Consider the following 14767-nt stretch of genomic DNA (forward strand, 5'->3'; position numbering starts at 1 on the left):
GCCTAAGTATTGAAAAGATTTAACTGGTTCAATAGGCTTGTTTTCTATTACATAAGAGAATACGAGAGGATTTCGACGGAGGGGGAATGATACTACTTTGCATTCAGAAGGACTTAGTAGCATTAGCCAGTCATCACACCAATTTTGAATATTATTCAGGTCGTTAAGTTCGGCGCAAAGAACGATGGACCGAAGGTTGCTAGGCATAACGTTAAGAGACAGAAAGAGAGTGGTTTGGATCAGATATCAAACGGGTATAGACGATATTCTAATTGACATCAAGAGAAAAAAATGGAGCTGGGCAGGTCAGGTAATGCGCTCATTAGATAACCGTTGGACCATTAGGGTTACCGAATGAGTACCAAGAAAAGGGAAACGCAGTCGAAGATGGCAGAAGACTAGGTGGAGCGATGATATTAGGAAATTCGCTGGCGCTAGGTGCAATGGGTTGGCGCAAGACAGGGGTAATTGGAGATCGCAGGCAGACGCCTTCGTCCTGCAGTGGGCATAAAAAAGGAGGATGATGATGATGATGATGATGATGGTGGTGGTGGTGGTGGTGGTGGTGGTGGTGGTGGTGCGGTGATGTTGATTTAGGTCATTCTGAAGCAATACTTTGTCACTGGTGTCAGTTATGGCATGGTAGACCACACAATCGTCAGCAAATACCCAGATATGACTAGAGACATTAAGTGGTAAACGATTAATATATATTAAGAACAGGAGCGGTCCTAGCACAGAGCCATGTGGAAGGGCTGATGGTACAGAAAGCGGGTTGGAAGCACTATTATTGATTTGCACAAAGTATGAGCGATTACTAAGAAATCATTTGGTCCATTTTAGAACGTTAGGGTGGATATTCAACTGTGTAAGTTTTAGAAGCAAGCGTTGATGAGCTACTTTGTCAAAGGCTTTTGCGAAAGGGAGGAAGATTGTGTCAGTCTGTGTATTAGTATCGAGGTTTTATTGCACATTACGGAGATTTCCAACTGGGTTTCAGAAGACACTCCCGTTTCAGAAACCGTGTTGTAATGAATGAAAAAATCGTTTGAGTAGAGAAAGTCCCTTAAGTGATATAAAATGACATGTTCTATGATTTTGCAAGGGGCGCGTGCAAGGGCCGGATAAATGTGTTAGCGAGGCTTCCATACATTTGTACCGCAAGGAGTTGGCGTTTCTTGGCTTGACTACATGCTAGCGGCATTGGTCTTTGCGGTTGGCGCGCATGCGTTCTGTTGTTTGTAGGAAGGTGGCGTTGGAGCATTAAACCAGTTGCTAGTCTGCGCCTGTGTCATGTGGCTCTTTCTCTGTCCTGTCCTTTTTTGCGCAGTTTTTCTTTGTTCTCATAATGTCATACAAACTAGCCCCTCACCGTACGCTTCTAAACGGAAACCTCCTGTAGACATCTGGCTGTGCGATTAGGAATTTTCTCTTCGCCTTTCTTCCAGTTGAAATTAGTTAGCACTAGCTCTTTTTCCATCTGGTTCTCGTCCATGCTCTTTTTTTCCTCTAAAAGCACGTCGTCCTTGTCTTGGAAGGATTCGGCTGTTACTTTTCGGATGTAATTTATAGCCGTATCCACTTCCACTTTGTTTCCATCCTCGTATAGGATATGTTGTTGTAGTGCTCCAAACTTTGTGCCTACTAAGGTTACGTGGTTCAGAAATATTCTAGGTGCGGCCTTGTTTTTCTCACGTATTTCTTACAACCAACTTTCAGTTTCATCTTTCCAATTTGCCCGAAGCAATATTTGAACAACATAATTTTTTCTCCCGGTATATTTCCCATTACCTGCCTACTTTCACATGTGGCAACTGAGCTTTTTTGCCTGTCTAAGATCTCGTGATGCTCTCTGTCGTTCGTCGATCGCTTCCCGTATTGCTATTTTCCACCAGGCTTTCGGTTTCCTTTCTCCTTTCCAACGAGCCCATTGCTTCTCTTTCCGTATTTCCGTCGTAATTACACTTAGATGCGCATATATTCCCACCTTTTGTTTGGCTATTTGCCTCAACCCTTGTGACTATAATAGTTATTTGTTCAGTGCTCAAATTTGGACTGGCCATTCTGAGCTCCTTGCTCTCTTTTCCCACTACATATGCCATTTTCAATATGATGCGTTTATGGTATGCTGCTATACTCTTCCTTGTAAATGACCATTTATCCAATTGTATCATAAATACCTACTGTAATCAGACAGTAATCAATCGCCCTTTGTTTATTCCTGACTTCCATTGATTTGCCTACCCCATCTGGGCCCCGTATTTACGATAACGAGGTTACGTTGCTCACAGAGATCTAGCATTAACTTACCGTTGTTGCCAGTGAAACAGTCTAGATCCTGTATGTGAGCATTCATGTCGCCTGATAGGATAATTTCGTCATCATTCACTAAACCCCTAATATCAGCACTGAGATATTCCAGTAACCCCTGGTTCTTTTCTTCGCACTTTCTCCCGTTCATAACTACTTGACGCCCAGCCAAGTTTTCGTGCCGCTCATTGCGCCTGGTAACCAAAGATGCTCTTGACACTTTCAATCTACTCTTTTCCATTTGGATCCCTTGTCTATGAGCATTCCGACTCCCCTTCGCTTTATTCCGATTTAGTTGTGTTTCACCCTTCCCGAAAGTAACTCTCAGACTTTGGGGGCTCTTCTATGTCTATAAGGACCGTTTCTGTAACAGCATACACACCTATCTGTTTTCGATTTAACTTCTCCGGAATCTCTTAGCATTCTTTTTTCCTTCTGATATCCTGCATGTTTATGTAGCCTATTACACGGCGATCTCTTCTTTTTCCTTTGCTCGTTTTTGGTTATGGAGGATGATGCTAGTCGCAGGTTGCCCTAGGGGTCCTTCTTTTTTGCTACCTACCCTGGGCTCTTGAGCACCTGTGGGTTCTCCGAAAAAGCAAATGCGTGACCAGCAAGTTGCCAGCCACTTCTTGTTCAAGCATGTGATCGAAGTGGATCCCCTCTCGTTGAAAACCACGATACCTTCTCACTTCCCTGTTTACTTCTAAAACCTCGAAACCTTTCTCTAGGCTCACTTTTCATATAGCCTCATTTGCGGTCACAACCGCTCTTTGTACGTTAGTGTCACAAAACGGTACCTCGTAAATAGATGGATGGATGGATAGATGGATGCTATGAGCGTCCCCTTTGGAACGGGGAATGGGTTGCGCCACCAAGCTCTTGTTATATTGCTTAATGTCCTACTTATGTCAAAAAATAAAAAAACTAAGAAAAGACAGAAAACAAACGAAGAATTCCCATAACCAAACTCGTTAGCAGGGAGAGCACCATCTGGTGCCCCGTGCCAACCAAAGAGGCTTCACTGTATCCAACGACTTGATCTGAGATACGCATATTCACATCATTACAGCTTTTAGGAAAACTTCAGGCTATCAAAAATATCGTTTGCGGGAAGCTTCACATTAGCAACAAACATTAGCACCAACTTTAGCAACCATTATGTCGTTTCAAACCCGACGCATCTGGCCAGCCTTACGGACGCAACGACCGTCGAAGGACTTCACAAATGGGATGTATTACGCTCTCTGCGATATTGTTTCAGGAGACTTCAGAGGAAGCGAAATCTTATTTCATCATGCAGGAACATACTGATCTCGGCTGGTTGTTGCACGTTTAAACAGAAATGGAATTGAGAAAAACACGGGACGGAGCGAAGCCCTATGTCTGCTTCTTCGTCCGTCTTTTGCACTGTTTGATTTCCGTATTACACCATTCGCTGACGATCAACAATAGCGAGAGCGCTCTCATCAATTCGCATTGAAGCGGGAGTCACGGGTTATGCCGTGTTTAGAAACGCTATTTCTTAGCATACGTAGACAGTACGTACGTTACGCTTTCCAAATAGGCTACGTTGGCTTAAGACACGTGTGCCGTATGTATCGCGTGCATTAAAGACAACGTTATTTCTTGACGTGCGTAAGAGTTTGTGTGTGCTAAGATTGCAAATTGTACTTGTACCGATCCATTTTCTAAGCACCACTTTTGACACGGACATGTTCTTACGTCGTGCGTGTCAAAAGCGGTGCTGTGGAAATTGAGTGTTTGTGTTAGCTCGCCAAAGGTTTTCTAAAGTTCTGTAACCCGCACTGTGTCATGCAAAGCCCAAACCCCACAAAAAGGCAGCACACTTCAGCGATTCATTCGACTAGGAAATCGTTCCCTGAGCACATCGCTGCATAGACGGAGGGACAGACAGATAGAAATTCTCAATATGGCTAAAGTAGGCAAAGAATGCTAATCGCATTGAAAATGTACCCACATGCCAGGGGAACTCGGCGAAGTCTGCACCGCTCTCCGGGTAGTGGAGACTCTTCACGCGGCCGTGGATGCCGAATGCATTTCGGGCTCCGCACATTGGGAACGACGCCTCCTGTTGCAGCGGTGGGAGCACGGGCCCCAGCACGCCCATCGAGGGCGCAGGAAAGGGCAGAGTGGCGTCGATGGGCACCGGGGGACGCCGCACTGGCTTGCGCTGGGAACAGTAACGGATCAGCACAAATTATCGTCATCTATACGCAACACGTACGATCAGTAAAAAAGATCCAGGCGAAGACACCGAAGGAAGACAGCGAGATGTCTTTAATGTATCATGATTTTATGACTTTGGAGAAAGGACACAATAGGCATTTTTATATTATTTTTTTTTTGCTTAAATGGCGCAATTTTTGGACTAAGTGGATTTGCGAGATTCAGGAAAATTGAAACCGAAGCGGAGAAGACTAGCTGAGGGAAGGTAGCACGGGAAGTGGAGGGAAAAAAAAGAAGTGCTACGTGGAAAACGTGCGGTGGAGCTCGAGCAGCGAAGCCACGGTGGCTGCCAGACGAGGGAGCGGCTAGGAAAGAAGAGCGCCTGTGCCGTCCCTGCTGTGTGACCAGGGTGCGCCTGCCTGGGCCAGGTGCGGAGGCCTGTTTCGGGACTGCTGAGCGGCTCCTGCCAGGACGCTGTCGCTGAGGCCCGTTCTTGGTCGAGGCCTACCGAGTTGCTGTCTGCGTGGTTCATCCGTGGGTCACGGTCCTCGTAAATTGGCAGTGGTGTCCTCAACGTAGGCAGCAGCCGCATGGAGTAGCGCAGCCGTGTGCCGGCGACGGTTCCAGCCACAGAGACCGTGCCATCTCTATCTCGGCTCGCTTCGACGACCGTACCGCAACAACGACGAGCAAGCTGTCACCACCAGCGAAAACTGTGAGACGACGTTTACGGTCTATGGAACTTTAGGCCCACCGAATGTTGGTGTGGCACTGTTTTTCATTTTAACTCCCTGTCTCTCTCTGATCTGAGCGTTGCGTCTGCCTCTCCCGTGCAGCTCGATTTGTGATACTATTTTGTTTTTCCTCTCCTTTCCCCATCGTTTGTGTGAAAGATAATTTTTTTGCCTACTCGTGCGTATTTCCCATCCTTTCTCGTCCTAAAACACACGCTAGTAACGAACGTCCTTAACCGCCACGCAGATACACTTTTGGTTTCATTGTTTATTTATTTGGCATTCATACGTGAAATTGGGAAAAAAAATGACAAGAACCTGGATGCCGCTTAAGCTTCGCGTTAAAATGTGCAAGATCCCCGACTCCTCTTCACGCTTCCCGGCAACTGCAAGTCATGTAACCGTAATGTTTACTGGAAAACGCTAGCGGGGAACGCTAGGCACGAAGGCAAGCTTTCTGGTAGAAACGCGGCCTCTAGCATGGGCGGATACCGAAGGTTGTGCACAGCCGCGCCAAAAAATTACATCATTTTCAAATTTCTATTATTTTTTTGCACGTTCAACATATAAATCAGATAAGATTTAACATAAAAGGCTTGCGCTGTCGGTGTTTTGTTTCATCACATTTGTTTGATGGCTGTCATTCTCAAAATGCCGAGGAATCACTTTGTCAAAAATTTTAGACTTGGTAAGAGAAACTTTAGTGATAGAATATTTTGGCAATATAACCCGCATATACCGCATGCCATATAGGAAGACGTGGCATATACATATACTGGAATCTATCCGGAAATGTTTGCTCAGGGACAACTCCGCCAACGCCAACCCGGGATTTTCTGCGACACAGGGCCCTTAACGCTATCGCGCTGAAATTGCCTCGCACAATTTGTGCGAAAACGTAGACAGGGAAGTTCATATCGTTACCGACTCGCACGAAGCCTGCGGTAACTTTATCAACGGGCGAACAGCGCTGCTGGCAGCTGAGATCCTAGGCCCGAGCCTGGAAGAATCCCATCGAATAACGTGGACGCTCGGCCACGCGAGAGTGGAGGGCAACAAAAGGGCGAACGACTTAGCTCGAGCGCTAACCAACCAGTCGGGGGAAACCAATCATCCCATCAATCCACACCCTTTGCCTTCGCGCCCCTGCCATCCAATTACGGCGAACGCATCGAGGTCCAGTGGCTCAACCGCAGGATTTATCCTCCCCCTCACAAAAGCTGAGCATTGAAGAGGCAGTAGCCCTCAGATTTATCAAAAAAAAAAACGCATTGCCAAACCTACACTGATACAGCAAAATTTACCCACTAACATGTCGCCGCATCCGTGCCTGGTGCGGCGACACACGCCCTTCACTCTTCCACATCTCGTGGGGGTGCTGGGGCGAACCTCGACACTTAAATACGCCTAGGATTTCATTTGAGCGGTGGGAGGTACAGCTCATCGGCGATACCCTGGCGGACCACGAAGCGCTCACAGCCATGACCAATGGAGTCCTGGAATGAGGACACTACCCCCCCCCCCTCGACCTCAAGAGCAATGACCTCAATGGTTGAAATTAATGCTCTCTCTCTCCTTCATACACCTTTATGTATCAGCGTTCGAGTTCGATGTGTCAGCGAGGTTTAAGTATACTGAGGGTACTTATGCTGGCTGATTTTACTACTCACTGAGAGTCATACCAATATGAGACTGCCACGCAGGCCGCGCTTCTGTCACACCGGCAGTTCCTACTGCAGCAGCCGTGGAAGCTGACCTCAAAAGTTGAACCGGTGAAACATAACGTGAAAAACAAAAGGTAAGGATGACTCGCTAAGCAAATACCGCAAATGTGTATTTAGTCGAGTGTGATACACATGAGGTGACTTTTATTTTATAATCATTGATAATTACGTTTAAAAAGAATCATTCTTCGCCCAGGTGTATGCAAGTTTGTACATATGATAGTTCTCACACCCTTAAGAAATACTGAGGGTCTATTTGCTGGTCGTTCTGACCAACAATTTCTTACCGATGCGCAGCCATTACGGACATATTGAGCAGGGTCACTTTTGGGGCGTTAATATGAGGAGCCAGAATTGAACCAAAAACTAGCCAAAGGTGACCACAACCGTTATAGTTGCCCCAAATTTATAGCCAATACAAAATACTAAATTTATTACTTATGCAACTTCATTAGGTAATCATAAATAAGAATAAATAATAAACATTTTGCATCATTATCATCAAGCAGAAAGAATATTTAGCAACTTTTCATACACTACCTCTACGGCACATATTATCAATGGTCGCCCATTCTTGGTTCCGCAGCCTCCTTCTTTTCCTTTTTCCTTTCTTTTTCCATCCGAGAGCAAAGTCATCCGACCTTCCTAGGAGCTGTAAAAATGAGCGGAACACCATGCCTGCTCGCTGCCTTCTTCAAATTGTGAGCCAACTTGTGCACCTAGGGCACAGCCACCGGTCTCACCTCTTCTTGAGGGAACTCAGCACCAGCTCTCACAGCCCTTCTCTACATTTTTGCTAGAGGATTTCCGCAAGCCCCGTTACAAGCGAACCAGGGAACCCAGCTGAAGCCTGCCTGGCCAATTGGATTTCGAAACTCGAATGCATCTTGTGAATACAAGATTTCCTGAGCGCGGATTGAAGGCAGAGCGAACCACTCTTTCTAGTAGTTTTGAGTTGGAGGAGTGCAATGACCCAAGCCCTTTCTTTGCACGCGGAGCATAACTCCAACAAAAGCTATCCGAACAGAACTCAATTTTCGTATCTAAAAACTGAATCATTACCCTCAGACAGTTTTCTCGTAAAATCCAGGCCTTTTCCATGTTGTCTGAATAGGTATAAAACATTGCCCACAGCTTCTGTGAAGTTGAAGCTTCCGTCCTTGGTTAAAATTATAAAAAAAAATTTTCCACATGTCTAAAGACTTTAAAAACCTTGCTAGTATAGGTAAAGCCTGGCGTTGAACTTGGCCCATTTGTGAAATAAATATGTCACATACCACTGGTGCGACGCAGGATCCAATGAATATGCCAGCTTTTTGTAGCCCATATAAATACATAAAGCTTCTTAGAAAATGCATGGAGCTTATTTAGGGGTGGGCCAACTGAAAGTTGGAGGGTGGGCCGACTGAAATATGGGCTTGGGTCAAGGGGAAATCAGGGCTTAGGTCAACTTGAAATTTGGAGGTGGGCCAACTGAAATTTGGGGGCGGGACAAATTAAATGGGGGGCCACGCAAATTTGGGGTCAAACCATGTTGAAATCTGGGGGTCGGCTAACTTGAGTAGGCCAACTCCACCAATCTGGGTTGGCCAACTCGCAATTTGGAAGTGAGTGAACGGAAATTCGGGGGCGGGCCTACTTGAAATTTCGTAGTGGGCCAACTTAATCATGGGGATAAGCCAAGTTGAAATCTGGGCGCGTGCCAATTTAAATTTAGGGGTATGCCCACGCCTACTTAGCAAACTCCAGTGGAGTTTCTACATTATTTTTTCATTTCTTCAATTTGCCTTGAATTGGGCTGCCACGCAGGCATGAGTGAGTGGCAAGTATTTGGTTTTCCCACGGATAATGGCAATGTGGCGGGGGTGTTCACATGATCGCGTACGACTGCTCGCATGTAAATTGCGCAACCGTCCTATTCAGCTTAGAGACCTCAGTGGAAAGGCTACTTTCACATTGAGAACAGAAACACATGGACAAACGATGCACTCACAACTAATCCATTATAAGAAGGAAAGCTGAATTTAATACCTGCAGCACACATGCACGCACCAGCAAGAAAAAAAGACGAACACAAAAGGGTATGTTACAAACAATACTACAAGCAATGTCAGATGCACAAAGTAAGCCACCAAATCATGTGCCAGAAAAAATGTCTGGAGTGTAAAATTCTAGAACTGGTACAGCGAAACATACAAACGAAGAAAGAAGCCGAGCCGGCCAGGTAAAGGAACAGAGCGTTCAGAGAACAGAGATAAGGAACAGCGCTCTGTTCCTTTATCTGGCCGGCTGGGCTTGTTCCTTTGTATGTTGCGCTACACCAGTTCTAGAATGCAATACGAACTCGCCCGATACTCAACCCTAGTGGAGTGTAGAACTCGCCTCAAAGCATCTTTTACATCAGTATGCCCCATTCACACGGCTTTAAGAACAAACCAACCTCCTCGTAAACGTCAGCTTCAGCATTCTCGATGCTGTTATTGCCTATTTTCACAATTTTCTACACCACAGGGCGCGCAACTGGCCCATAATCACGCGCCTCCATGGAATACTGCGGCCCGTCCACGAGAGCCAAGGAGAAAAACGGTGCCGTGCGCAGCGCGCGCAGCTGTTGCGCGAGGAGAATCGAGAAGGAAAGTGCCGCGGGGAGGAGATTGTCGCTACTTTCAAATGATTAAATAATACCAAGGGGTTTTAGACGATGGATGAATGCTATGCGCATCCTCTTTGAAATGGGCTGGTGGGTTGCGCCACCAAGCTCTTGTTATTATATTGCCTAACGTCCTATCTAAGCTAAAAAAGAAAAAGAAAACCAAAGAATTCCCATTAAGCAAACTTCCTGAACCCCTATTAGGAACTTCGTTTTCGTAAGCCTCCGTTGTATGTCGCTTCGCTACTTTTCTTCCACCAATCTTCCAATCGCCTCTAATTTCAATTGCGGACATGTTTATTTTCCCCCTGCTCTCCTTGAACTCAAGGGCTTCACGGACGCCAGTGGTGCCTCAATGGACCGCGGGGCAGCTATCTTCACACTCTAATAAAACCCGCTCCATCGTTTCGCTAGCTTTACCGCAGCAAGCACATCCTTCTTCTTCCTTCTTATACTTCGCTTTTCAAGTGCGTGTTCTAAGGCATCCTGATCTCGCTTCAAAAAGTTATGAGCTTCCCTTTGAGTTATCATAAGTTGTTTCTTTTATGATTTCGTTTTTTCCTCTAAAGTAGTTGGTCATAGCAGGTTACTTTTCCACTGCCGCCCCTCTTGAGATTATCTCGGCCTCTGGCATTACGCTTTACGTTTTTGTTGCCATGCTGCCCACCGTACCGGTCGCATACTTGCTAGCAAGCTTCCTAGTTCTTTTCTTCCACTGCGAATCACTGTTTTTCCTTTCTTCCATATTCCTCAGTCGCTCTTCATAATCAATTTTGCTGTGTACGTCCACTTCAGAACTTGTCGAGCCCACATCACCGTGCAGAGGTGTCTCATTGTAGTGGCATTTCTCTTTTCCTTTACTGTTGTTGTTTTCTCATGTGTTTCCATAATATTTATTGCCTTTATTTATCCAGATACCAAGGTCTATTTATACTTTTACGTGAGATAATACCTAGTCCTAAATTGACACTGTATGTTCACTGCTTTCATTGCATACCATAACTTCTGAATTTTAACGCTAAATTTCAGATCTAAATTATCGCCTTCCTGTCCGCAGATATTAGCCAGACGTTGCATATTACTTTACTTGTTAGCTTAACTGCGCTAGCTTGCTGTCAGTTGCTGTTTATCAGAAAGAACGTTTGCTTCTTTCCATGGGATACAAACATGTTCGAGGCTTCAGTAGCCTTCAGTGTTTATCTTAGCATTCATATCGCACCCCTGTTGAAGGTCGCTCTGTTTTTTTCCTGGCTTTTCGGGTGCATAGGTGTCTAATCTATATAAGCTCGGCGTTAGTTTTATTAAATCTTGAGTTTTCAGTACCACTTCGTGTTGTCCCTTTCTTTGTCTCGTGTGTTCCTTGCGGTAGCTTCCCGAACCAGATAATGTCATATCTTCAGTGATGACGGCCACTACGTTTTATGCGCCCGTGTTAAATCTTGTATTACAGAGAATAATAATGAAATTTCGTTTACTAAGCGCTGTCGCATTTCCGTACAATCTTTTCTAAAACTGATTCTTTAATTTGGTACCACCTTTGTTGAATGGTTATGTGCCACCTATGTTGAAAAGTGGCGCATGTGTATTGGACCAATAGCTCCTTACTTCAGCGATATTTTCCTAACAAAAAGGGATCGGGATTTGTAAAAAGTTTGAGTTCCCTAGAAATGAAAACGTTCAGATAAGTTCACGATTTCTTGATAATCTGGCAACCAAAGACTACCATGTCGCAAGCATATTCAGTTTTCAAGGAACACCGAAAAGATCGCCGTCGTATCTGCGAGTTACCTTCTAATGCTGAGTTGCAGTATCTTGATTTGAGTCTTAAACTTGCGCTTGACTATATCAGATGGCATTTTTCACCACGAGCAACGAAACTAATGCTAAATCTTGCCTGTGCTTATTCCCAGGCGGTGGTAAAAAATGGCCTTGCTGTTCCAGGGCTCAAGTACTGCTTCTCAAAATTACGTGTGCATTTCATTACGATAATTGTGACTCCACTTTTTCAGCGGTTCAACCGGGCAGCTGTTCCGCAACACGATGTCTAGTGCTCTTGAAAGGACACTTCGCTGGTTGAATCGTGATGTCCTGGCCAAAGCACAAAAAAAAAGCGAAACAACAAATTTTGCAACGAATATATGACACTCCCTAATGCAAACTTTCAGCGCAGCTCTATACATGTTTTCACTTCGCGATATATTGGCTGGCGCGGACAACCTATCTCGTGCGGCACGTAGCAAATAGAGCGAAGTGTAGAGCGACTGCCTCTCTAATTGGGAGATCGCGAAAGGCAGCCCATGGGCTAAGCGTGGGCGCCATTCACAGCAGCCGCGCGGACAGACCACCGTTCATACAGGACCTTGTTTTGACGCAATCGGCGCGTGCCTTGTCGGTCACGTCATCGGTGAACAGACGACGCGCGCTGCTCCAGCGCTGTCTCGGAGCGATCGTAACTGCATCAAAACACACACTAAAGCCCAGAACACACGTGCGCATGTGGACGCACGTAAGCTTGCGTCCGCGCGCCCGTGCATAGCGCAGACCGTGCGGCACGGCTTGTACGCGTTCAAAACACGGCACGATCTCGGTGAATAGCTCCTCGGTGTTATCGCGCGCTTGGAGTGCGTCGCGTCGGCGCGCCTGGCTAGGCAGCTACCGCACGATACATTCAACTCTCAGTGAAACAGATTTATACCATGCAAGAAAGTGCTCAGTCTTTTCTTCTTGTAGAGACCTAAGAACTCTTAATATACAACAATTACCTTCATAGATACAGAAGCACCTTTAGACTGTCAATAACAAAGTACGAAGTGGCGTCTTACAAGGCATCTATGAGTCTGCCCAATGAGCTCGTGTGAGCACGCGCTATCGCGCATCTTTGTGGATGCAAACCACTATACCTCGTAGGGTCGCGGCCGGCGCAAGGCGCGTAGACGCGAATTTGCGCGCATCCGCAAGCGTACGCGTGGTCTGGGCTTAACGGAAAAACGTGCACTTCGCGCCGCCGTGGTAAAGTGAGCCAGAAGAGGGCTAGTTCGCTTACTAGGGTCTGGAGGTGCGCCTTCTGACGTCCGCACGCCGCCGCCGCCGATGTTTTTGTTGGCGACATCGACGGGCTATTTAACCAAGAGTAAAGATTTCGTTTTTAAGTCAATCTGACTTCGTTTAAAATTTTTGCGTTGTCTTGTTTATTCTTTTGCCTGTCTCAAGCATAGAATCATGTCAAGCAGGGGATCAATGAACAACACAATGCGGGCCAAAGTCGTTTACAAAAGAAACTCTTCTTGGGCCGGATCCCCCTATCTACTCGTCATTCCTGCAGCTCTTCGTACGAAGGGAACTTCAAGCTTGTCACATCGAGGTGACTTCTGATCACTTAGGCTACGCGCGAACTTTGGGCAGACCGCCGCAAAGGCACTATTGGCCGAGTCTTGCCACCGCCGTAAAACATCACGTTCATACTTGTCGCGACTACCTGAGGCGCAAGTCACCTCCGACGAAACCAGCCGGCCTCCTACAACCCGTGCAGGTTCCTCGAAGACCATTTTATCAAATCCAAATGGATATTTTGGGCCCACTTCCTACTTCTACTTCAGGGAATCACTTTGTTATCGTCACAACTAACTATTCCACACGTTACGCTGCATCAAAGGCAATACAGAGAAGCACATCAGCCGAGGTGGCGCTGTTTTTCCTTGAGCATGTTGTGTTGCGACACAGCGCACCACACGTCGTAATAACACACCGAGGAACCGCATTCACGGCTACACTTTTAGATCACGGACGGCGATGTGCTTAGAAACGCGCAGAAGATGCTCGGCAGCTCGCGCGCTTGCGGATCTGCCAGCAGCAAGACTACGACGCAGGCCACCATGATCTTCATCGTAGATTAGTAAGCTATGATGTTGGCGAGCGAGTGTGGGTTTGGACACCAATACGGAAACGAGGTTTCTCCAAGAAGCTGTTAAGGGGATACTTCGGACCATATCGAGTATTGCGGCGACTCGGTGATGTCACACACGAGGTCGTTCCCGATAGTCCCAATTGTACGCGGCACCGCACGCACCGTCCTGGACGTGTGCATGTTGTCCGCATAATGGCGTATGTGAGCGAATAACTATGCGAAAAACCCTTACTTTCGCAAGTGACATTTCTGGTCTAGCTTCGGGGCGATGCTCTCTTAGGGAGGGAGAAATGACACGTGCATTTCATGCAGACGACAACGACGATGGGGGCATCAACGGACTCCGTCTAGTGGGTCAGTGAGATTGGGCGAGGACGAAGAAGATGTGTCTTCGTTCTGTTTGGTTTTCAACAGGTTGTCCTGCTGTTCTTGGAGAACGTCTCCCTGTATTCTGTCCGCGTAGCACCGCGACAATATAGAGTAGTCTGCGCCGGTGTCTACTAAAGCACTAACGGCGTAACCGTCAATAGCCACTGCCATATCGAGAGAAAGCCGGTCATCCTGTTCAGCTGCAGGTGGTGTCGGATGGGGATCTATCCGTGTCTGCGTCGATCGGGGGTCTTCAGCACTTCGATTGTCAGCGACAACGCTCCCAAAGGTCGCTTTAGTTAGTTTTCCCGGCGGGGACTGGGCGACCGCGCGGTAGAATGCCGCTGGAGCGGAGGTCAAAATCGTCTCGGGGACGGTGACCACGACTGCCACCCGGCAGGAGGTGGCAAGCGCTGGAGAGAGAGGTAGTCCTCAATGTGCCGAGGTCGCTCGCCGTATAGGGGTGGCAGCGAGTATCCGGGAAATTCGCGAAGTCCAAGGCGCCGGTACGGGCACTGCCGGCACAGGTGGTCAGCCTCACCGCAGTGGAAGCACAGAAGTCGGCGGTCGGGTGTGCGCCAAACATCAGACTTCCGAGGGGACGTGCGTCTATTGTCGATGTAATGGACCGGTTGCTCCGGACGATGGGCAACTGGAGCGGCATGAGCAAAGGGCGGCGGCGTGTACCCTGCTTCGCCGTACGATATTGCCTGCGCCTACTGAGGGAGCCGAGGAAGCTCGGCACCTCGCGCTGCAGCACATCGGGCAGCGGCAGCAGACACACGCACGACGCTATAACAGGGACATATCCTTCAACCCCGGAAACGAAGTTTGGGTGTGGGCCCCTGTTCGCCGCCGTGGCCTCTGTGAAAAGTTGCTGAGCCGG

The 14767-nt window shown here is 47.2% G+C and overlaps 1 protein-coding gene across 1 annotated transcript in view; it reads right to left on the reverse strand.

Moving 5' to 3' along the window:
• LOC142590677 (uncharacterized) overlaps positions 1-14767 on the reverse strand; it is a 184626-nt gene that overhangs the window by 60516 nt on the left and 109343 nt on the right. Inside the window, exon 5 of the mRNA XM_075703086.1 lies at positions 4292-4504. Within this exon, the coding sequence (XP_075559201.1) occupies positions 4292-4504 (213 nt within the window). The remainder of the gene's footprint in view (positions 1-4291; positions 4505-14767) is intronic.

This window comes from Dermacentor variabilis, chromosome 8 (genome assembly GCF_050947875.1).
Source record: "Dermacentor variabilis isolate Ectoservices chromosome 8, ASM5094787v1, whole genome shotgun sequence".
NCBI classification, from domain to species: Eukaryota; Metazoa; Arthropoda; class Arachnida; order Ixodida; family Ixodidae; genus Dermacentor; species Dermacentor variabilis.